Below are 23,913 nucleotides of genomic sequence, written 5' to 3' on the forward strand. Positions count from 1 at the left end.
GCGGATCGTCAGATGGTCGGCCACAAGGGCTAGCGCCCAGCCGCAAGAGTTGACTTCAATTTCCGGCCAGACAGCCAACCTGTGGTATATCGGTTCGGCTTAGAGTGGTTAGGGAATACCGCATAGCAAAATCCGTACATGCATGCTACACAATGCACATTCCCCCCTTTTTAGAACTGTGAACGCCTTTTCTAGCTAGAGTCCTAGGTTAGGAGTGGGACTAGTGACAGGAACTAACCTCACCGGAACTATGGAATAATTGCTGGAGAACTGGAAAAATCCGGAACAAACCAGCCGAAAGCCACAAAGTACATAGACATGCTGGTCGGCTTTTGGGCTGTGTAAGCCTGCCTCTGGTTCGCCTTTGTTGGTGGTCGTCAAAGTTGGTCAAATGACTTAAACTGTTTGCGGACAACTTGTTGCATTTTTACTTAGATCAAAATGTTTTGATGCTTAACATTTGAAAGTTGGAAGAGAAATTTCGGTGCATTGAATTTGTTTTTAAAGCTTTGTACTGGAGCACCGCGTGTACCTATGATAAACCAAAAATGTCATCAGCCATTAACGACGGCACTCCGGCATCCACTTTCCGATTGAGCAAAGAAGCAGATGGATTTTCTTTCAGTTTCAGCAATGACTCTGGTATTGGTTCAGCCAGCAACGAGCCAAAGAAGTCTTGGCATAAGAAAGCCAAAGAAGTGCCGAAGGATAACGATGGCGCAAGTCCGGAAGACGTACATGAGACGCGATATGCCGGAATCAAGATGGAGCTGTCTCTGGAGGAACTGCACATGAAAAACAACAAGGACGTGGTTAATCCAGCTCGCCAAGCATTGGCTGATTTTCAGGTTATTTTCCGTTAGGTTAATTAGTTAGTGTACGGGTAGTTCAGCGACTTATACATAGTTATCAAGTTATGTAACCGCAGAAATTCAAAAGATTCTTCAGCGGCTTTTCAGATAGTTTAATTCAAATTCCGCAACAATGACAGCTTGTTTAATACTGCTTACAAGCTCTAATAACTTGTTTTCATTCCGGTGAAAAATAAATGCGTTTTCCTTTTAACTCACAGGTCGCCAATCAGGCTGCCGAGAAAGGGCTGGACAAGCACCTTATCCTTCTACCTCACCAGATTACCGATAAATTTGCTGAATTCCATAAAAAATTTGATGGTAAGCATACATGTTTAGTTATTGTTCTGAACTGTGCTTATCTATACGTTGTTAATAATATTATTGTGGCTTATTCGACATTGCTTAAGTATGTTGTTTCATTAAAAATATAATAAATTAGTTTTTTGCTTTGGCCGTTTGAAGTGCATAGAGAGCGCACGCAGTGTTAGCCTGTATGTGAAAAGTGAAAACTGAAAATAAAGTACAGCTGTATGTGGTTTAAACTTTAAATCAAGTATGAAGAACGGATAGCGAATGAGCACTGAGCAGTCACTCAGTTGTTTACTAAATTTTTTGAAGATTAAAGGGCATGTTGATGTGCCCTATTTCGTACCTGCTTATGAGTAGCTTGATTGTGGTGTTCAGATTTTGGATCTGAGGTGTTTGCCGTGATGCATATGTTGCCGGCGTTTCTTAGCCGTCGTGCAGACCATGCTCCAATTGAACTGACCATCGTGCGGGTGCGTCTGGCCACCGGAGTGGAAAAAGGAATCTGCCATTTGTTCCCGTCACCTCTGTAAGACAAAGAAACGTTTGCCAAAATGCTGCTTGGAATTCAAACAATTTTAAAATTTCCCTGTAGGCCGTTGCCGCTCGGAAAAGTGGTTGATTTCAAGGCTGGGCGCAGTCAGTACCTTCTCTCTATTCCGTTTCGTTTATTGCTCTGGCAGAATATTTGATTTTTAGAGGAATATCACGAGATCGACGAGTTATCGTTTGAGGGATTCAACAGCGATTATATTTGGATATTTTTCAAAATGATAACTACACTGAATCCCCATTGGCCCATTAAGGCCGGCAGAGGACGTCCACCGAAGCTTCCATTAACGGTCTGCAAGGATTACCAAGTCCAGAATACCATTCGGATGTTTCAGTACATTCATGAACGGGCTTTGATGGCTCAAGGGTTGAAATGCGCAAGTACGGGGATTATGTTGCGTGTAGCTAAGAAAAAAGCATAAAGGATATCGCACCGATTTTCATGAGAGATATGCCTACCTGAAATATCTGTAGATTAGGTTATGTCTGTTTACAGCGGAAGCACCTAAAGACTTCATCGTTCCTGCAACCGTTGAGATTCCATTTTGCACTTTGGAAAACTTTGTATGGTGTTAATCTTTTGCTGGTTTTTTTCACATGCTGTTGCGAAAACTGTTGCCTTTAATTGTAGCAAACAGCGGTGCGAAGACTGTTGCGGGAATGCAATTTCATTAATGAATCCCAGATACTGGCGGAACCGGATGTGACCCGAGTTAATCAGTAAGGTCGTAATTCTGCCAGTTGATAAATTTTGCGCACGATGTGTTTTAATTATTAATTTTGGTGAAAGTAACCGGTAATATCGTTTTGATTAGCTGCGCATTCCATCAGACGACCAACAAGCTGACTTGTACAACTTATTGCGTCAGCGAAATGGTGGAGCATATGCTAACATTGTCTTCTTTCTGGTCTGGCACCACCGTCCCATCGCGATTTGTGCAACCATATACGTCGGAAGAGTTTATCGATGAAACGGACGCACGTTCGTTTGAGTCGCCTGCCGAATCACCAGTGTCTGATAGCACTGACTCGGTTAGAAAATCCTAATTTTTAATCCTAAAATTATCATAACAGTATACCTTTAACTTATTAGAGGTGCTGAACTGATTTGTTTGGTTGCGTGAAAGCACTTAAACTGACAGGTACATAAAAGGGGATAGCGTAAAAACATGACATGTCGTATTTCAGGCCCAGGCCAAAGTCAAGTTTGCAAAGGTCAAGACGATGCGGACATGGAACGAGACATCTAAGAAATATCAAACTGAAAATGCTGGTACGCAAAATTTGTGGCCTGTGGGATATGGCCGATTGCTGGTACACGTATTTCGTTTTTTTAGAGGTCGGCGAAGATTCTGATCGGGCATCGATATACAGCGAAAGCTGCGAGGAAATAGCTAGTCAGTCGGGGCCATGTTCGTTATCATTGGGTCGTGGGTCTAACAGCTTGAAGACATCTTCGCATAGCGAAGGCGACACCGTGTCCAATAGTGATACGAGCGTGCCGGTCATTCGTTCACGTGCTGTGCGTCGTGCGCTGCGGGTGCCGAAAGCAGACGAAGTGGACATACGTCCCACTGCTGACGTCTTGGAAGAACCAGCGACGCCATCGCCCACTCCGATGATGGATGTTGACGGTGCAGTCTCAGAATGGGATAGTGATGATTTAAACACGGAAAATTTGGTGCAAGAGGACCAGGAACCCGCACCGATGGTACCACGGGTTAGCTTCCGACGTCGTCTCCATCGAGTGACCTGAAAAACGTTTGCCGGAAATAAAGATATGGAATGGCTCTAAGTAAGTTCTGTAAAAGACGCTGGAAAACTAACTTTATTGCAAAACGGCTCATATTTACTTGATAATTTAATTGTGGTTATTGGACCTTTGACTTGCAATCAGGACAAAAACGCCGAAAGAATTTTTTGCCAGTCTAGCAGGTAATCTGCTGGAATGTTTTGGAATTAATGATATCATTAACGGATAACCGTAGTGCATAATATGAAGTATGAAGATACTTTTTTATACCTCGTGGTTTACTTCGTATGGAATCCGTCTACGCGGTGTTATTAACTCATCTATAAGGGAATTAAAGAAATAGGCTGCAGTAGTGGCAGTGGAGTGTGGACAGGGGGTCATGGGCGAAATGCTGTATGAATAATGTTATAGCAAATAATTTACAGAACTGGAAGTATTTAATTGAAGTTACTTCGGTTAGTGGAGAAGTTTACACGTATCGTGGTGAATGTTTAGCTAAACGGCCTGCTCATTTTTCTTTAGGCCAAATTTTGTGACCGGAATGAAGAGTTATTCCCAAGCTTCAGTACTTTCAGCTGCTTGGATCAGACGTGGACATAATTATACGATAGTTGTGGCGTTTCGCATATCACTTAGAAATTATTGATGGTAAAATCGATTGTGAAATAGTTCTTGTTCGTGAAAAGGCTGGGACGATATTAAATTGTTCGGTTGTTTTTCTTTTGCTGCCAGCTGTAGAAATAAGCTCCTGATCATGCGTGAAACGGTCCTTAGACCTTAGGACATTTCGTTTGTTAATGCTCTTCCTTTTGGCGTATCGCGTACGGTCCGTACTTCCGTTAGTTCGAATTCTTGTTGATATTGTTCAATGTTAACTAATACAGTACGTTTGAGTTGAAAATTAAAGCTCACTGTTTACTGTTTGTGCCTTCGCTGTTTGCATGGATATTCCGGAAAATTTGCAATGGAAAACTTCTTACTTAACACCACAGTGACTGCCTTGTTCGATTGCTTCGTCAATGATTTAATCCGTGTTGATGGTCGGCGCAAATGGTTTCTGTCGCAGTGCTGTCCTACTCGCGGGGAGCTGTTTTATGAAACCGTGAAACGGTCTTCATCCAATGGCAAAAATTTAAATCCAGAGCAAGTGTTGGTATTGGCTAAAAGCTTTTATTCTGCCTTTGCTGACTGAACGTACGGGTGCCCTAAACTTTGAAGGGTTGCTATGACGCACACCTGACGCCATGGCTTGCTTCGCAGCGATAAGTTTGGAGAACCTACGGGCAGTTCGATCACTTTTGCCAATTTTCAGTTTTGTGAGTTTTTTCTCCGTTTTTAAAGGTGATATCTAGCGAGACTGAAGAGTTGCGGCATCTGCGGTAAGTATTTTTCATATTTTTTGAATTTTTCAGGTTTGTTTTCGATAAAATGTTTGATATCTTGTTTCATACTGTGTTTAGAGTCAACGAGTTAGTGGTTTTGACAACCGAAATTTTCGAAGGGGTTTTTTCGATTTTCATCTGAAGGTTTTCCAATTTTTTACGGACCAGTTTTTCATCCAGTTGTTTTCGACTTTTCCTAAAAATCATTTCAAGTATGGCTTTCAATGGGAAAGGAGCTAATGGTGATGCCTCGGAGTCTTCGGAGTCACAAGATAAACGGTATTTCACATTTTGCGTAAATTCACCAAACTGTAGTGGATTCTGGATTTTGGTTAATTTTTCTCGGTACTCTTTGTCCTGGCATTTTATTTATTACAAGATCGTATCATTGAGTTGTGAAACATTTTCAGCATTTTATGTCAGTTTCAGTTATTTCATGTTAGTTTGCGTTCAGTGTGCACTGTGTTGTTGTAAGTCAGTACAATGGGTATATGGTAAGCTGAAAGCAGTAGAAGTTCCTTGCGATCTCCAGATTATTAGTCATTAATGATGAATCATAATTAATGCCGCTGATATCCACATGTTCTCGGGTGAAAGAGCATGCTGTAGAAGGTTCCAGTGCATTTTTCCCGTTTTGTTTATGACAAGAAGTATTGCAAACCTGCATTCTGCACGCCCTCGATGAACGGGCTGTCGATGCTGCATATCTGGTTTGCACTTCGCAGCGGACAAACATTAGATGGATTTCCAGTTCTGGTACCAGATACTGTCGATTATTTGCCAGATCTGAGCCCAGTTGAAGTGTTACGATTCTGATGGTGGGTATATCATAGGAATTAATTTCAGGTCCAAGAAGATCAGCCCCGACCAGAAGATCAACCCCGACTAGTTTGCTCTTCCGCAATTATGGCAGCCGAGCTGTTATTGTATTAGCTGTGCTATTTCAGACTGCGCGCGCTTAACCTACTGTACTGTAGCTACTGTTCAACTTGTTTGTTTCTGTGCGAACTCACCATTGGTTTCAACCAGTAACAGCTACGATGTTTTCGTTTGTAGAAAAATTTTTGTTGGTGGTCTGTCATCGGATACTGGCGAGGAGGACGTGAAGACATACTTCGGCCAATTCGGAACTGTTGAGTATGTGACACTGAAGCGGGATCCAGCCAGTGGCAGATCGAGAGGATTCGCTTTTGTCACTTTCTCGGACATCTCCGCCGTGAAAGCGGTAAGTGCGGAAATTTATTTACATGAATCATGTATGTAATTTCTTCAGGTTTGGTTTTGATTATATCACCCATCTTTTAGGTGAGCGCCGTATCTAACCATGTCCTTAAGAATAAAAAGATCGATCCTAAACCAGCAGAGCCCAAACCGGGCGAGGAACCGGTCACTAAAATCTTCGTTGGAGGCATTGATCCTAACCTAACTGAGGAAGAGTTGAAGGGCTTTTTCAGCCATTATGGAACGGTAAACCTCCTGCGCGCACTGGAAGGTATAGTTTATCAATCCAGAGTATTTTAATTGCAGATAAAAAATGTGGAATGGCCGAAAGACCGTCTGCGAGATGGAGCCAAAAAGAATTTTGCTTTCTTGGAATTCGAAGATGACAAGATTGTCAGTGAAATCATCAAAAATCCGAAGCAGATGGTTGCTGGCAAAATGGTGAGTTGGAGGGAAAATGCTCGAAAATTCTTTCTCATTTAGTTGCTGTTTTCCCTGTTGCTTGCAGTACACGTTGCTGTTTTCTCTCTACCGAAAAATTGTCATTATTTTTCATCTACATTTTTTTGCGCATGGAATAATACATGTTTTTGTGTTACGGGCATTGTGCTTCCCTTTTCGTTTGTCACATTCATTTCGTTTGAGTAAATACCTATGTAATTCCATCTGTTTCAACAGTGTGACGTGAAGAAAGCATTACCATCTCAGCCGAAAACACCCGGAGCGAATGCCGCTGGTGGTCGCTATGCAGACTACGGAAATCCATATGGAAGCTTCGGATACGGTTATGGTGCCGGCGGATATGGCGATAGTTATGCTTCATATTACGGCTCTCAAGGATACGATCAGAGCTACTATGGAGACTACGGTGGCTATGATTATACCGGGGGTTATGACTATACCGGAGCTGGCTATGGAGCAACTGGATATGGCGATGCAGGTGGGTTGACTTGATAGCGATTATCGGTGTTAATAAAAAGAAACGCTTGTTCCTTTGTCAGGATACAGCGCAGCGCGAGGAGCAATGCGAGGTGCAATGAGGGGCCGTGGCGCTCCGGGTGGAATGGCTGGTAGAGGGATGCCACGCCCAGGAGGAATGGCGGGTGCGGGAGCACGTGGAGCGGCCAGAGGCTTCCATCCGTACAGAAGATAGAGAAGAGCGTGTTAATTGTGAGCCACTTTGTTATTAATTTATGCCATGGTATTTTTGTTATCGAATCGACGCGGAGTCGAACTTCTCATTAGGGTAGCCAGTGGCCAAGCGCCATGTTTTTGCACGAATCGGAAATGATTTCCATTTTATTCGTATTGATTGCCGTGTTCCCTGAAAGGTCGCTGTAATTTACCGTGGGAATCTGCATTCTGCAACTTTTAGCATAAATATGGCTGTCTTAAATAACTGAATTGCTGATTGCCTGAATGGCAAAAAAAAACCAAATAAAATGACTGCTTTCAGGAATTTCGTCAAGGTCTATATGTGCTACAAAACTAAATTAGCACACATGTCCGTCTAAACTCAGTTGCCTGCATTCCGTAGAAGCAGTGCTTTTCCAAAGGTTCGTTTTACCAGAAACAGAAACGCTGACCAGAAACTCCGATTACGTCGTCGGCTGCTGGATGTTTTATCTTATAGTAGATGATACTGCAGATACAGTACTCTGTTTTCCTTAAGCAAGTGTTCATGTCGAAAGTTAAACTGGAAGCATTTACTGTAACCACGGGAAGGTGCTCGTATGCTTTGTAATTTTAGAAGCATTAGAAGAAAATTGTAAGTACTCAGCCGTCTCAGCGTTTGCCCTACTAAAATTAATAATTTTGAATTTTTTGTACGAGGTTTTTGTATCTGTGAATGCCGAAAATGAACTCAAATAATTATGGCAATAACGATACTAGTACTTGGCACTATATTACATTATTAACTAATTCAAACAGACTTACAATTATCACAGCCATGTACAGCAGATAACAAAATTATAAAGTTTGACTCCATCACGCAACAGCAGTCAAATCATTAGTCATAAAACAAAGCCAGGGGAATAAATTATAAAGTCCATGTCATAATCGGGAATCAAAATCATAATAATTCATGTCATAATTTTATGTTTTGTCCCGGGAAGCGAAGTTCCAGGTCCGCAACTAACTTCTTGACTTCCTCTTCGACAGCGGCATCGTTATTTTTCTTTCCCGTTTCCAGTGCCTTCTTTGCCATGGCTTCGGCATTAGCAAGATCATTGTTTTCGGCATAAATATGAGCCAAGTTAAGGTAAAATGATGCCAAACTCCAGTGTTCCGATGCTACCGCCAAATTTATAGTTTCCTTCATCACGGAAATGGCCTCTTCGACGCGATGCTGCCAAGCGTACAATGTGGAAAGATTGTTGGCCAGTAACTGGTAAGCTTCCGACCCGGTCTGTTCCAACTGTTTAGCCTTGTCGAGACCTTTTTCGATCAGACTGGTAGCATGGGTCACGGAATTTTCGGCTTTATCTTCCAGTCTCAAGAAAAATTCACTCCCCCAATGAACCACCTACAGCAGACCGGAAGTTGCAATCTCTTGTACCCGATTCAACATGCTTATGAAAACTTTCAAAGAAATAGTTGTTAAAGCGATTTAATGTCATCCACAGAAAAAAAAATTGAAATTGTAATATAAGGCCATTAAAAAAGATAGAAAACAATACATCCGAATTAACCTAAAAAACGACATATCTCACCTTAAGCAGGAGATCAGCAATTGCTTCTTTCTGATCTTCTGGCACGTTTTCCAGTTTCTTCTCTAAATGCTCCAAACAAAAATCGAAACCGAGTTTTGCTTTGTCTATATGCCCTTGCTCCGCATAAATCTTGGCCAGTTTTGCCGATATCTGCAAATACAAACTGTCACTTTTTAGAATGTTACTGATCACCATAATGACAAAATCGCAGATGGGAACACAGCATACAAATGAAACAGTACAGCACGACTGTCATATCGAAGAAATTATGTGTATTAAATGCTAAACGTAACGTGTTAAATGCGCATACAGATTCATACTATAATGACTAATAATGCGCTAAAAAGTTTGTAACTGAACGATACCGTCATACAGCCGCCAATTCGCATTCCAACCGCGAATAAATCACTAGTTGTACCAAAGCATTAGTGATTTTGATCTCACTTCAATAACAGCTTCATTATCTTCGGAGCGGCCCGTTGATAATTCCCTCCGTAACACTTCCTTAAAAGTCTCTTCGGCTTTCCGGTATTTCTTTTCCTCGAAATAAATGTTAGCCAGCATGTCGAGAATGTATGATTCAGCTTTGTAATCCTGAATCTGCTTCGCAAAACCCATGGCGATGTGCAGCAAATCTTCCGCTTCTCTGTACAATCCTTCGCGGATTTTCAAAACACTGCGTTTGATATCGAGAATCATTTCTTCGCGTAGTTCATCATGCTGCTGCTGCGTAATAACGGGCGTATTTTGCGACAGATAAATGGCTTCCGCGACGCCTGCCAGAAGAACTCCATGCCTCGCCAGTGCAGGAAAACGAAGCGGCTTCTTATGGCTGAAGAACAGTTGTCTAGCCCCTCTACTTCTGGCTGCGTATACGCGATGTGATGTCCCCGAGAGATTCTGCAAAGGAACGGCTAATCAGCATAATCCTGGCCAGCACACAAATCGGAAAACTGTTAAATAACTAATTTTATGATACGAGTTAACAGAAGTAAGTACGAGCACTGCGACGGTTCTCAATCGTTTTTGCTGTCACTGAAAGCCGTACTAACCACAGAAGGGGCAGTAGTGCGAACTGTAGATGGAATCCGTTTTAAGACTTGCTGGAATACCGAAAATTTGAAAGCTCCGAGCATTTTGAAGCGATCGTGTCCGTGATACAAGCTATAAAGTAAAACTCTATGTCGTTTCCTTGTGCTCACGATTCACCCACACCACCTATTCTATTTTCACACGGGTAACCGCTTAAGGTGCTAGCAAAACTAAAAAGCAAAACTAATTCATATGCCTTATCTTGTACTTCGAGCAGATCTACACTGTAGAACCAAAACAACTTTATAATTTTTATAAACTAGTCACTAGTGTTAAATACAAATCAGCTGTTTCTCATGAACATCACGAAGGTTGCATCACGACCAATTTCTGAATTCTATTGAGGTAAAGTTCATCACGCGGCGGGCGCCTTATTTCCCTAGTAGAGCGGTAAATTAAAAAATACCGGTATCTCATTCCTACTTCCTGGTACAGTACTGCAGAAACTAAAATTTAATGGCATCGGACGATAGTATGATTCGAAGAAGCGTGACATCGGTCAAGCAATAATGTTCACATTTTACAATGTGCGCAACCAGTAAGCTAATAGCTCTGACAACGAGATCATAAGTTGCTAACTTACAGTCTGCAGAACTTGGAAGACATTTACAGAGGTACAACGGTACTTGGGATGAGCTCGTGATCGCCGGCACTCAGAGAATCTGGCGCAAAATTTCATCGGTCAAGCTTTGGATCACGACATAGGTGCTACAGCTAAAACCAAAGCTCAGGAATCGTTATTTATCATATAGCACCGTTGTCTTTCAGTCCGTTGCGATCTTGACCCTTTCGATCTTATTGTACCCGGGACTATGGATTTTCTACTTATGGGTAGCAAAGAATTTGTAATTTATAGGCTGTAGATATTTTGGTGGAGTGGAGCAATAAATCGCAATTAACCAGTAAATTCTTTCACGTCTACGGTTGATTATATATAGCCACTTGATTAAAATAAATATGTAAATATTAATAACAGTCGTCAATAATGAGACATCCCACTTGTTGTTCCTTTCATGAAGAATTTTCTCGGTTCCGAAATAAATAACTGTTAGCCGATGATGATGAGTGCAAACCTTTCGCCTGTTAATGAATTTCTGCTAGCCGTGCATGACAGATACGAGGTACGAAAAACCCATGCTCTTTTCCGCACCTGCATTATCATCTGTTGTAACTTGTAAGCACAACACGCCGCCAGCAATTCCATTTTTAACTTTACGTGAAATGCCGATTCTTAAACTGGTTAAACGTATGTAACGGAGTTACGGAGCACATTATAATACCCTCAGGCATTCTAATTTTTTTAAACGAAACAGGAAAATAACTAGTCGGCAACATGATCAGGCCTGTGCCAATAATGAGTCTGGACGTTAATTATTTCAGCTGCAATGCGTTACGATATAGACTCACAGCGAAGACCACCAGCTAATTTACTGCATCTTTTACGACTGATTTATCTTTACTAAGTTTTTGATGTTCCTTCGAAATCGAACGCTGAGATCATCCTATACATTGCAAATTGCACAATATACGGCAGTAATTTACGCCTTCCTTGGCACAACACTGCGGAAGCTTTTTATTGCCGAAATCGAATGGTTTTTCTTTATACGTACCTGGCCAAGAGGCGCAGTCTTATATGCGCGTATGACCCAAAACTCCGTCTTAACGGGTTTTGGACGCCTTTGGAACCCGGCAATGCGGTTCCGTATTTTCTGATTGAATTATCTATGCAGAATTAGTCGGCATAGGAAAATCTATATTTGTATATCAACTGGTGTTGTAAAATTTCATCGTTTCATTATCGTACCACCATCTGCAAACCATCAAAATGCCCGCAGGTCAAAAGGGTAAGATTTTATGTTAGCCGACTGCTTCCTCGGAATACTGAAGCAACTGCAATTGTATACGTCAGAATGAAACTGCAGTATTAATATTATGCAAGCTACTTTTGCAGAAGTAGGATTCGACGTGGGAACTGAAGATGGGAACGATGGCGATAGGAAAGCACTATTCTGCGAAATGCTGGAGTTGCGGCCGGGTCAATCGGTATGGAGAGAAACCGCTCGGTACGCCAAGAGTTAAGACAACCGGTGATTGTATTGCACGTTTATTCATCCAGGAAGAAGCAGGAAAAATTTCGAGCATAGAAAATTACGGATAAAAAAATTGCCAATTTCATAAAATTGTCGACATTTTACCCTGGATATGTACTGCAACATACATACTCAATCAAGTTTTCGCATTGCAAAAAATGTTATTAAGAATAAAAGTATCTATATGTAGTAACTGTATATCCGTCCGGCGACTGCAGTACGTATGCCATTGCACAAAGATGAGTCGTTTAATTACTATATTTGATTGCTATCTATATATACAAGTATTGCAGCATAGAAAACTTCATTGCTCGCACGATCGTATCATAAACTGCATTACAAAATTGCAGTGGAGGCTTTGTATTGTATTATGGGAAATAAGCAGACTATCTAATATGTATCTTTCCAAAGGGCGGAAATAAGTTTTGAGTTCATGTTAAATAACAGATGGGTGAAATTCGAAGAGGATGTGGAAGAAGATGGCAACAGGTGGTCGAAGCCGTTCGTGGCTTCGCTGTCCATGCACGCCGTGATGGAGTTGCGTAACTGTTTGGCCAAGGGTTCCATCCAGTTGGGTGCTACCGCGCAGTCCCTTAATGAGGTGTGGGGCATGTTGGCAGACGACTGGGTCAACATGAAGCTTATTCCCGGCACTTTGCACGAAGCGGTTGTGGCGACGCTGTCGCAGCCGATTCGACATCAGCATCAGATGGGCGGCTTTCTGGCTCCCAAAAAAGGCGGCGATGATCGTGCCGCTTCACCCATGAAGCGTAGTCAAAGTGCCGACCCCGAATCCGGTCCTCAGACACCATCCATACTGACAACACAGCCGTCTATGGCCAGCACCATTGATGACTTGGCGGCTGCGGATGGTAAACTATCGGTAAAGACTTGAATTGTGCACAATTCTATCGCATAAGCACAAGTACAAAACAGAGTAATTAATGTGGTCGAATCATACAACAATGTCGTTAAAAAATGTCGTTTTCGGGTTTCCGGATAAAATGCATTAGTTCTCGGTTTATTTCCCAGACTAACAAGCGATTTTTCAAAAAACTGCCACCGGGCTGTGAATCCGCGGCTATTCTCGTGGGAGAGTTGGAATTCATTCGGAAACCACTATATGGATTTGTCCAACTAGCCAATCCAATCCAACTGAAAAATCTCGTGGAAGTTCCCACACCCACACGTTATGTTTTCGTGGCACTGGCACCGCGAGCCAAAGGAGGACGCTTCATTCGGGAAGTGGGTCGAACTATGGGAACGCTGTTCTCCGACGCTGTAAGCATTGCATTAGCCAATGACTATAATAACCGTTGTGATATGTATATTACATACATACGTAAGAGAGTGATGAGTACATACATACGTACAAGAGTGATATAGTGATTTCTGTGGTAGTTGTTTCAACACGAAGCTGTGTCAGTGCGTGATCGAGATGACCTTTTAAATGCTGTGGATAATTTTCTGGGATGCACTACCGTTCTGCCACCAGGAGAATGGAATCCAACCATCCGTATTGAGCCACCCACTAATGTGCAGAGTCAAGAAAACCGCATGCAGCAAAAGCATCTTCGTGAAGGTGTACTGCAAGAAGTACCGGAAATCCCACACGAAGCTCACGGTTCGGATATTCGGAGGACTGGCAGGTACTTATTTAATAGCGATAAACAATGGACAGTAACTAATTTAATTGACGTCTTAATTATAAAGCGTAGCATAATACGAAAAACATTTGTTTCTTAAGAATTTGTGGTGGGCTGATTGACGATATCAAGCGAAAATCCAAATGGTACTTACACGATTTCAAAGATGCCCTGCATATCCAAAGTATTGCCTCCATCATTTTTCTTTATTTCGCATCGATGACCCCCTTAGTTACCTTTGGTGGACTTATGAGCAAAATGCTGCACAAAAGGATGGTAAGCCATTGTTATTATTATTACATATCTGTATATTACTACATGGTTTACAACATTACCTACCGTCTTTCAAAATATTCTAGCGCAAATTTGAAAGTACTGTATATGACGTACGTAAGTAATTTTAGGGTGCGATCGAAACCATTATGGGCCGAGCCATTTCCGGTGTTTTCTGGGGATTCACTGCTGGACAACCTATTGTGATTCTCGGTAGTACTGGACCAATCCTCGTGTTTGAGACCATCACATATGAGCTTTGCCAGTAAGTTCTGGGATGCATAAAATGCATTCAAATTAAAATTACGTACTTTACTTGACACCTCTGTATACGAGAAAGGTGTGTATACAACTGTACAGAAACGGTTTGTTAACAATGGATTTTTTCCTCTAGACTCATGGACATAGAGTATCTGAATTTCCGTGTCTGGATCGGCTTTTGGTCGACGTTATTCCTGTTGATTATGGTAATATTCGATCTAAGTTTCCTGGTGGGCTACATTACTCGGTTTACGGAGGAAAGCTTCGCGGCACTGGTGTCTGCTATTTTTGTGTATGAATCGATCAAGAAACTTCTCCACATCGCCGAGGAGCGGCCGGTACAGACCCATCCTGATCGTAATCCGCAAATTGCTCACCTATGTTTTTGTAATGTTACTCGTGACCATCCCAACGCCATATTCACTGGAAACAATCTAATTGTCAATGCGACCCAGAAATATTTTAAGTTTGAAGTGTCCACTTTTAACTTACACGACATGGAGATTGCCTTGCCGTTCAATGGCAGTTATTTTTCCAAGGATGACTGTACCAAGTTGAATTTCACACTGACCGGCATTGGATGCGATAAGCCGTTTTATGAGCCAAATGCATTTCTGTTGTCCGTGTGCTTATTTTTCGGGACGTTTATCATGTCCAGAATGCTGAAAGCGTTTAAATTTGCTCCTTGCTTTCCGACGCTTGTACGCCAAACTGTCAGTGATTTTGCGGTTATTATCAGCATCTTTACGTTCGTTATGATTGATTACCTTCTGGGAATCGACACACCGAAATTGGAAGTTCCAGACAAATTCGAGGTATGCTAAAGCATTACAATTTATAGTTTCCTGGTTTTGCATTCACTTTCACTAATTTAATTTTACTAACTTTTTACTCGCATTAAAAAGACCGCCGGTTGTTCTTAAAGATTGTAATTCAGACAATTTTAAGACGAGTTAAAGCGCATCGCACTGCCATCGAAGGCATTTTGTAACCGTCAGTTTGCCGAAGACTTAAAATTTTATATAACGGTGTGAATCCACAGCTTCAAAAACGTTATTCTCCTGAACTGCGCAATAATTTACTAATCTATTTTCACGACTTAATGGATAATTGTTCTGTACTGCAGCCGACATATTATGGCCGGCAAGGCGAATGGATTGTACCGTTGTTCGGGAATAAAAACGCATGGTGGACAGCACTGCTAGCTGCGGTTCCCGGCTTGCTTGCCACAATCCTGATCTTTATGGATCAGCAAATTACAACGGTAATCGTAAGTCGCAAGGAGAATAAGCTGCGCCATGGAGTCGGTTATCACCTTGACTTGCTCATGACCGCTATTTTAATTGCGTTACTGTCCTGGATCGGTATGCCCTGGATGATTGCCGATACGGTACTGTCGCTCACGCATTCCAGCAGTCTGCGAATGGAATCAGACGTTGCCGCACCAGGAGAACGACCGACATTTTTGGGCATTCGCGAACAACGTGTGACGAATATTATCATTTCCGTTTTAATCGGGGTTTCCATATTTTTAACCAAATTCCTGCAGGTATAGTGTGTGAATAACAGAATAAGTAAATCTATCACACATTATAGGAAAAGAAAATCAGAAGTCTGTACGCATTGCATCATATTTTGTCAGATGATTCCTATGCCGGTGCTTTTTGGAGTGTTCTTATTTATGGGCAGTAACGCTTTATTGGGTTTGCAGGTACGTAGATCTGAACTATAAAATGACGCGTAACGGCCTAAGTGATGTGATATTTAATTGCTTTTTTACTTTCCGTTTCAAGTTCACCGACCGTCTCAAACTCGTCTTGATGCCATTAAAATATCAACCAGATTACGTGTATTTACGACATGTCAAAATCAGCCGAGTGCACCTGTTCACTCTGATACAGCTGCTGTGTTTAGCGCTTCTGTGGGTTCTGAAATCATTCCAGGAAACCGCTATGTTGTTCCCTGTTATGGTAGGAACTAAGATTTTGTATACACATTCGAAAAGCAATTTTCTTCAAGTTTTTTTGCAAATAGTGTATCGCAACTTTATGATTTATTTGAAGCTATATGAGCATGGCTGCAAAATATGACATCTGGTATACAAAACTGTTATACAAAACTGTTATGCCGCACAATATAATTTTCCTAGTACTGTTACAAGTACAAAATTTCTACAAGACAAGAAGGCTGTTAACTGCCATTACATTTCTTTCGCTTAGGTGGGAGCTTTGGTTGGTGTCCGGAAGCTTCTTGACTACATCTTTACCCAAAAGGAACTGAGCTACTTGGACGATTTGATGCCGGAGAGTACAAAGCGAAGAAAAGAGGACAGACGCAAAAGTCAAGATGTGCAAGTAAGCTCGAATAAGCTCTCACGCTTTTGATGACTTGATCCTCCTTTATTATTCACAATTTTAAATAAGCAGGAGCTATAGTTTACCCATGAAAATTTGTCTTTTACCAGTTCTTCAAACCTAACGCGGAAGGTGTTATGCATATTCCGTTACCGAACGGCAACGTCTTGACCGTTCCCATGAGCGAAATGGAGCGGCGCGTGTCCACAGCCATTCGTCCCAACTTTTCCTCGCAAATTCAGGACACGCAGTTATGGAAAAACATCTCGACAGAGGAGATCGATAGAGACGGGAAAAACGGACCACACGCTGTCCGGTATGGATTTAAATAAGCTTTCTACAAACTCCGCTTCTAATTAATTTGTGTTAATTTTGTAGTTGGTCCACACCAACTAGTCCCGGAACCGCGGAAACAAAGAAACTACTTCCATAACTTTGCGGTATTATTGCGCTTCCCGATCGTAAGATGATTTATTTAATGAAATATTTATTTATTTGAAGGATATTTGTGAATTGTGACTGTGTATCTGTGAATCTGGTTCCCGTCAAAATTGTTTTAAAAGAGATGTGTTTATTTAAGTTGTGAAACGGGTAGTCAAGTATTTGCATGTACGAATAGTACGTGTTACAGTTCGCATGAATCAGTGCGTTAAACATCACTGTGACACTATTCTTTGTTCAGTGGATCGTATAATAAAGTTTACATGTTCTTTGAGTGCTGTACCTGATGAATCTACTGTTATCTAAAGTTAAACTTCCTTTTCCTTACCGATTTCTTAACCAAATGTGCGAAAAACAACATAACCAAGATGACCAATATACATAAACAGAAAACAGCCCTTGTCGGCATTTATCTGCAGTCCAAACCGGCGTCCCACAATGACATGCCATTTGCACGCATAACTATCAAATTTTTCTAAAGCAGATCGCAGCAGCATGGCAATGCCTTGGTCATCAATGAATTTACTGTGAGTGACCTTTGCAATAGTTACCACTGTATTCTCAATTTCCGGTGGTACATCTTTAACGCGAAACACCGGGACAATGGTCGTTGGACTGAGCCATGATTCCAGGTTACAGTCGGGCGATACGGTCTCCGTAAAATAATTGATGACCCCTTCCAGCGCTGTCGGATCTAAGTTAGAACATTATTTTAGTGAGTTAAGCGGCGGTTTTATAAATCAATAAGTGCGCTTACATCCCGTGCCAATTCTCTGCAGTTTTGCTTTGCCAGTTTTTCCCGGTTGGTATTTCTCACCGGCGACGGCCACGGACCCCTTTCTTTTCTGTCCCGGATCTCGCAGTTTTGTAGCATCACTGCGCTTATCCGTCTTGATTTCGGATGGACGATGTCCAACCATGTCCCGCCACTGCCGATCCAGTTTATCCATCGTCTCGTAATAATCCCCGTACTCGAACTGCTCATCGGCTTTCAAGGCTCCTTCGAACTTTGGCTCAGCCGCGGTCATGCGCCTGTTGACCGCTGGCATGGCATTGCGATCCTCCATTTTCGCTTTCGGTAGTCCGGCTCGCATTGTGTTCAGCGTGGATGTCGTAATGTGTGTAATTTGCGGTTGGGCCCTTCCAGTTCCCGGTGTTCCCACGGGCACGGCGGTGGCTTTGGGTTCCTTTCGCATCGGAATGGACTCTAGAAGCTGTCCGCTGACCGGATCGACAGCCTCCCAGGGCTGCAGTCCGGCTTTGATTTCCATGGCTTCGCTTTTGTCCGCCACTTGCTTGGAATCATCCGCGCCATACCGTAGACGGATGGCATTCAGGCGTTTCTGCAACGTACCGGAAAGTTCCTTTTGGAAACTGTAGACGAATTTCTGGGGAATGGCCAGAGATTTTTGCATATTATACGGGTCGAACATTTTGTATTCGATTGGATTGATGACCTCGCCGGGTGCCAGTTCTGGGCCCTGGTCCTTCTCCTTTTCTTTGCGGGCCTTTGGGACATTTTCGTCTTCTTCTTCCGCCATTTGGAAAAATTAGATGATCCGCTTTTCTCAGCGCAAACACAACGATTTATTTATTATGATGTTCGTCATAGGCACTCTAAAAGCCCAGTGAACACTTTTTATCCTGTCACTTCATCGTTGTTTGTAGTTCATTAAATTTCGATGTGCTTTGCTGGATGTTTTGGGATGACATTTCCCTAGACGAATACAGCACTTTGAATGAATATAGCACTTTGACACAATTAAACGCTTACAGTACTGTAGTTGTAAAAATGCGATGTTTTCACAAATTGTTTTCTGAGTGACTTGCACGCGTGTGCTTAATTAAACTGTGCCATAGTAACAGACTGATCGCGCTGAGACTTGCTAGCTTCGACTTTGTTTAACGGTGTGGTATAACCACTAATCCAACAAGCTTCAAACCACAAAAATTTCCGGCTTTGTTTGGTTACAGACACAAAAATCATCCAGATCATTCTAGAATTTCTTTCTTTTAGTCTTAGCAGCACCAAGTTTCCTTTTGATTTTGCGCTGAACACCAAGAGATTCCTCCGTATCCCCTGCTTCATCATCGTGCCCTCTTTTCCTTCCAAATTTCTTCTTGTCATCCATTTCTTTCATTTCCTGTCGGGCATGGCGTTGAGCTTGTGCGACACGTTCGGCCAAAATCATCACTTCCTCTTCGGTCGTTTCGTATAAGGGAAGTTTCTTTCCCAAAAGGTATTCAATTCGCTGGTACAGTTCCACGTCATACCTACAATGAAACAACAAACGCATGCAGCAGCAAACTTGCAAGTTGATAAAAAAGCGGAAAACACAAAAAAATCGACGGAAACACCAAGCTTCCATATCAGCGCAAACTTTGGCAACGTAGCAAAAAAGTACCGTAAGTACCGCACAAACAGAAAGGTACAGCACGTACTGGGTCACAAGGGTGATAGCTTTCCCAGCACGCCCGGCACGCGCCGTCCTACCCACTCTATGGATATAATCCTTGGAATGAGTAGGAATATCGTAATTAATAACAACATCGACATGAGGGATATCCAGGCCACTGAAAAACCACTATATTATTCATTTATGTCTAATTTTCGTTAACCGCATTCGAATTTACCGACTGGCAACATCCGTCGCTATTAGAATTGACCGACTTTTTGCCTTGAACTTATTCAGAGAACCCAGCCGTTTGTTCTGTAAAATATAGAACGCAAATTAAATAGCAGTACACACAGGAAAAGTTACGCAAATTGTACGCACAAATTGGCAAAACAAAACACTTCAAACTTAACATACTTGGCTCATCTGACCGTGAAGAGGGATTGCCATCAGACCTAGGTTACGCAGCATCAGGGCTATTCTTTGCGTCGTATTGCATGTGGCACAAAAAACCATAAACGAGTTCCCGGCCATTTCGTTCAGGATATGGACAAGGTAGACATCCTAAATCAGAATCAGAACATAAACTTTTCAGCAGTAACAAAAAACTCGTATTCCCAAAGGCTCACTTTGTGTTTCATCGGAATAAATATGTAACTCTGGATAAGTTTATCGACAGTCTGGTATTTGGATGAGACTTCAACTTTTACTGGATCTTGCAAAGATGCGCGCTGCAGTTTTGCCACCTAAAATATTGAGAGTTCACAGACTGAACTATATCGTACAGCAGATGCTTTTGCTGTATGCCCAAACTTGCCTTGCTGGTCATTGTGGCCGAAAATAAGAAAGTTCGACGTTCTCGGGGAACGTTCTCCAGAATTTTGTTGACCTAAGCAGAACATTATCCCAAAACTTCAAACCTCTAAAACTCCTAATTCATGTTGCTAACCTAATCAACCACACAGATTACATAAAAGAATACGAAGAAACATAAATGAAAGGTAGTAGTTAAACATCAAGAAACCTGCCTCGGTTTCGAAATCCATATTGAGGATACGGTCAGCTTCATCCATGACCAAATATTTAAGCGACTTCAAATGGAAGCCTTTGGTATTTTCCAAATGATCGACTAAACGCCCAGGAGTAGCTGAAAAGAGAAAGATATTCAACTTACCGGTTAGCAGATTTAAGACAGTACTTCTGTACCAGCCTGACATAAAAAAAGTAGGAATTATTGTGTTTTTGTACAAAGTCTTACCGATAATTATGTGTGGCTTTTTGGCCAAGGTAACTGCTTGAGACACCATATCAATTCCACCCACAATAACGGCTGCAAACATGCAAAGCAACTCAGCAATGTCGGATATTCTTGAAATATTTAATTAACTACTTCAATATTGTAAAGTTGAAAAATGGACAAATATTTGTTTGGATACAATTTATCCCACCAGAATTTAAGAAGCTTACCACACTGGACTCCAATCGCTGCTCCCAGCGCTTCGAACTGTTCGCTGATCTGGATTGCGAGCTCTCTTGTCGGTGTCAGAACAAGCGCATATAATCGCTGCTTATCATTCAATAAACTCTGTAGGATGGGCAAGGCGAAAGCACCAGTTTTTCCGGATCCAGTCTCCGCCAGTCCAATAATATCACGCCCTGCAAAATCGACCGAAAACTAGCAGCATCCGTCAAAATTTATCACACTTCACAAGTGATTTATTCTTACCTGCTCAATAAAGTATTAGCACTTTTAGCGTACTTAATGAAAAGGATCAGTTTAAAGCAGATGCCAAAGACTGGCTAATCATCACTTACATAATAATCGCGTAAGCCTTAACGAAATTCCCACTCTGTCGAGTTCGCCAGCCCGGTTCACTGAACCAAAATCCCTTGCCTACATGTCATTCGATAGCCTTTAGTGTGCAGATCTGCCATCGCAAGTCAGTTTTTAGAGAAAAACAAATGTTTGAAAGAAAACTTTTAAAAACGTTAACATATGAAGCCTATAGGAAAAGTCAAGGATCCACCACTGCAAAACCAACCATTCCACCACTGTCTCGACAGCCGTTCTCTGCTGGGTTCTCAACTTTGATGTTCTTGATTCATGATCACGTAGTATTCCGTAATCTTGAACGAATTAATAAATTTTTCATTAATAGTTGCCTCCAAAAAAAGTAAGATTTCAGAAGGAAGACCTAACAAAGTCTTCGAGTATGGAATTTGCTTCTCAAGTAGCTGTCGTTTGCAGTGGTTTGACCAGATTGAAGTTGCAATCTTCCACGGGCGGCTGCCATTGTTACTGATTTCAGGAATTGCCTTTGAAAGCAAAAATTTACTTACCAGAACTAATGAGTATTTTAATTTGTTTTCAGTGGAAAATAATGTCCGAGAAGGTCACATTTTTAGTTTATATAACAGGAAGCTTGCAGCCGCACATCCCTCATGAGCCCGGTTTGTTAACTCTACAGTTAATGAGTATTAACTGCAACGAAAGCTATCGCTAAGATATTTCTATGTGAACGACACCTTAGCGGTCGGTAGGCGAGAATTGCAGTAAACCAAAGTGGGATACTCTGTTATTGAGAACACAGATTTTTGCGAAACCTGAAGCAAATTCTTCACTTTCTCAAAGAAGGCGGAGCCGCAGGCGACGCCGAGCTGCGACGCGAGCGGAGCTCGCGGAGCAGCAAGCAAGACATCTTCCTTTACACTTCGAGGTTAACAACTTAGCGCTACACTGAAATTAGAAACATCGCGGCTTAGCGCGCGATGGTAAAAATGAGAAAATAGCATGAATTGTATTTAAATTACTTACGGAGCTTCTATTTTGCAACTCAGTTAAAAAATTATGGCTCTTTACTGTAATGGTGAGGAGGATTACTTCAGAAGCTGAAGTCAAAGCCGGCCCTTTTTCGGGAAAATTAAGTACATAGCAGTAAGTTTTGCACGGAAATATTTATCGCTCGTTAATTTTATTCCGCGCAATTTGCTCTGAGTCAGCTATAATATACCGATGTACAGCTATGTACAACGAATGTTTCCGTTCCGTAATATTGATTTAGCTGGGGAAATTAGTATTTACTATCAATACTTGGCGCAAAACAGCTAAAACTTTTAAATGATTTTAGTATTTACTTGATCGGAAAAAAGAAATAAGAAATTAACGGCACTACTTTTGTCGATCACTGTCTCTTGGCAAAATCCCCCCAAATCGAAGATACGAAGCTTTAACTGAATCGTAGATACGAAATGACTGCTCACTGCATTATAAAGGTTTAAGAAAATCGTAAGATAGAAAAATTAACAAAGGAATGGATGGGATATGGAGTAAGCGGAAACTAGCACTCTCTTCGGTATACTGTGCAATGCAATCAGAATCAATAGGCGACATTAGACTTATTTATACAGTAGTTTTCGCTCAAGTCTTGATAGTCGTTAAATTAAGAATACTGTTTTGGCCGCATGAAATATATACCGCGCAATTTGCGCGGGGTCTACTAGTTCTAGAATATTTACGCACCCGCTAATGCCAAGGGAAGAGCTTCCTGCTGAATTTTCGTAGGAGATTTCCAGCCCAGTCTTTCACAGGCTTCGCAGAAGACATCAATAATCCCCTTTAATGTAAAAAACAATTCCGTGATCTTGCTTGTAATGAGAGCAGCAAAGCAAGTTCGGAACTGTGGCTTACCAGTGCAGCGAAAGTGGCATCCCCCGAGCCATTGTCACCATCCAAATCGACTTCACTGGGGGTCGCAACTATAGCATCGATTGAGCTGTCCACGGGGCTCTTTTCCTTTGCAGGTTCCTCAGAAGGTTCGCTGGCGGTAGCAGAACCCACAGATAAGTCTTTGGTCTTTGAGGATTTCTTTTTACCCATGACTACACACACTAAACTATCTCAAAACATCTAACGCTGTCCTATTCCACTGACTGAAGCAATCCTTATCACACCTTAAAAGATATAACAAGAGTTACAAGTCTACCAAACTTATAAAGTGCTCTGGAGCTCTATGAGCGAGAATTCAAAAATAATCAGCAACCGGAATATGTAGCAAATTAGCAATAGCATAGAGAATGACAGTAGTGAGGCGAGCGCATAGTCTGCCGGAGACCCATAACGCGCAAACGATGCCCCCACTTTTGTTACGAGTATAAAATTTTTGTTAATGTTTTATTTAACTTTTTCAACTTATTTCTTAAAAACTTTTACAATAATTAATGCATTTTTATGCGGGCTTGAGATTTAAAATTTGAAAGTCTCTGATCCAGCGCTTCATTCATGCCTTGTTATGAACCAAACCGAGGAATATACTGATTCCCCAAACCCGCTGGTAATGGTTCGCAACGATACAGGTCAGTTCCGCGATGACGTCACCGGCTTATGTTCGTTTTTGGTTTTGCACTATTTGCAGCTTTTAAAATTGCTTTTTGCTTTATTTTCTGTGGAAGTTTTGTCCATACCTATTCAACTAGGAGTTATTTCACTTATTTGTATCTATACTGTATCGAGTCTATACTAATTACGCGTTCATTTGATCGGGATAAACTCCTTGCGTTGTAGTTTGTGCCATCTGCCAG

General features: G+C 41.7%; 6 protein-coding genes across 12 annotated transcripts; 3 read left to right on the plus strand and 3 right to left on the minus strand.

Annotated features, from left to right (window-relative positions):
* Positions 1-91: 91 nt before the first annotated feature.
* On the plus strand, positions 92-4,371 carry LOC129581790 (uncharacterized). 5 transcript variants are annotated; one of them, XM_055473029.1, is made up of 12 exons: positions 92-382; positions 508-848; positions 1,073-1,172; positions 1,539-1,689; positions 1,756-1,799; positions 1,860-2,093; positions 2,209-2,276; positions 2,344-2,432; positions 2,528-2,744; positions 2,901-2,985; positions 3,050-3,507; positions 3,988-4,371. In XM_055473029.1, exons 2-11 carry the CDS (start codon positions 549-551, stop codon positions 3,466-3,468), a joined length of 1,707 nt encoding a protein of 568 aa, XP_055329004.1. In that variant the 5' UTR covers positions 92-382; positions 508-548; the 3' UTR covers positions 3,469-3,507; positions 3,988-4,371. The 5 variants fall into 5 exon arrangements, 4 of the variants coding, with proteins under 4 accessions (XP_055329004.1, XP_055329005.1, XP_055329003.1 ...); XM_055473030.1 differs by having other exon boundaries at positions 92-341; XM_055473028.1 differs by having other exon boundaries at positions 92-308.
* Positions 4,372-4,700: 329 nt separating this feature from the next.
* On the plus strand, positions 4,701-7,523 carry LOC129581680 (RNA-binding protein squid-like). Of its 2 annotated transcripts, none has more exons than XM_055472890.1 (7): positions 4,701-4,844; positions 4,926-5,126; positions 5,904-6,072; positions 6,153-6,314; positions 6,375-6,509; positions 6,747-7,008; positions 7,070-7,523. In XM_055472890.1, exons 2-7 carry the CDS (start codon positions 5,062-5,064, stop codon positions 7,219-7,221), a joined length of 945 nt encoding a protein of 314 aa, XP_055328865.1. In that variant the 5' UTR covers positions 4,701-4,844; positions 4,926-5,061; the 3' UTR covers positions 7,222-7,523. The 2 variants fall into 2 exon arrangements, with proteins under 2 accessions (XP_055328865.1, XP_055328866.1); XM_055472891.1 differs by having other exon boundaries at positions 4,731-4,844; positions 4,992-5,126.
* Positions 7,524-7,938: 415 nt separating this feature from the next.
* On the minus strand, positions 7,939-10,157 carry LOC129581815 (tetratricopeptide repeat protein 19 homolog, mitochondrial-like). The gene is made up of 4 exons (XM_055473071.1): positions 9,835-10,157; positions 9,227-9,682; positions 8,783-8,932; positions 7,939-8,595 (listed from the first exon to the last, which is right to left on the minus strand). The coding sequence occupies exons 1-4, from the start codon at positions 9,916-9,918 to the stop codon at positions 8,158-8,160; spliced, it is 1,128 nt and encodes a 375-aa protein (XP_055329046.1). The 5' UTR covers positions 9,919-10,157; the 3' UTR covers positions 7,939-8,157.
* A 1,075-nt stretch (positions 10,158-11,232) lies between these two features.
* LOC129581529 (sodium bicarbonate cotransporter 3-like) lies at positions 11,233-17,213 on the plus strand. The gene is made up of 14 exons (XM_055472659.1): positions 11,233-11,718; positions 11,826-11,937; positions 12,412-12,847; positions 12,997-13,245; positions 13,366-13,613; positions 13,712-13,886; positions 14,015-14,148; positions 14,278-14,959; positions 15,271-15,693; positions 15,787-15,855; positions 15,938-16,114; positions 16,364-16,498; positions 16,609-16,814; positions 16,877-17,213. The coding sequence occupies exons 1-14, from the start codon at positions 11,700-11,702 to the stop codon at positions 16,929-16,931; spliced, it is 3,120 nt and encodes a 1,039-aa protein (XP_055328634.1). The 5' UTR covers positions 11,233-11,699; the 3' UTR covers positions 16,932-17,213.
* Positions 17,214-17,236: 23 nt separating this feature from the next.
* On the minus strand, positions 17,237-18,726 carry LOC129581532 (uncharacterized). Its single transcript, XM_055472662.1, has 2 exons — positions 17,697-18,726; positions 17,237-17,633 (listed from the first exon to the last, which is right to left on the minus strand). The coding sequence occupies exons 1-2, from the start codon at positions 18,478-18,480 to the stop codon at positions 17,275-17,277; spliced, it is 1,143 nt and encodes a 380-aa protein (XP_055328637.1). The 5' UTR covers positions 18,481-18,726; the 3' UTR covers positions 17,237-17,274.
* Positions 18,727-18,781: 55 nt separating this feature from the next.
* LOC129581530 (probable ATP-dependent RNA helicase DDX47) lies at positions 18,782-23,373 on the minus strand. Of its 2 annotated transcripts, none has more exons than XM_055472660.1 (11): positions 23,024-23,373; positions 22,856-22,949; positions 20,803-20,991; positions 20,594-20,665; positions 20,364-20,482; positions 20,153-20,224; positions 19,965-20,081; positions 19,753-19,899; positions 19,574-19,650; positions 19,382-19,513; positions 18,782-19,213 (listed from the first exon to the last, which is right to left on the minus strand). In XM_055472660.1, the coding sequence occupies exons 1-11, from the start codon at positions 23,210-23,212 to the stop codon at positions 18,937-18,939; spliced, it is 1,485 nt and encodes a 494-aa protein (XP_055328635.1). In that variant the 5' UTR covers positions 23,213-23,373; the 3' UTR covers positions 18,782-18,936. The 2 variants fall into 2 exon arrangements, with proteins under 2 accessions (XP_055328635.1, XP_055328636.1); XM_055472661.1 differs by lacking the exons at positions 22,856-22,949; positions 23,024-23,373 and adding exons at positions 21,151-21,229; positions 21,378-21,448.
* Positions 23,374-23,913: the final 540 nt, after the last annotated feature.

This window comes from Paramacrobiotus metropolitanus, unplaced genomic scaffold (assembly GCF_019649055.1).
Source record: "Paramacrobiotus metropolitanus isolate TYO unplaced genomic scaffold, Prichtersi_v1.0 Parri_scaffold0000006, whole genome shotgun sequence".
Classification (NCBI taxonomy): Eukaryota; Metazoa; Tardigrada; class Eutardigrada; order Parachela; family Macrobiotidae; genus Paramacrobiotus; species Paramacrobiotus metropolitanus.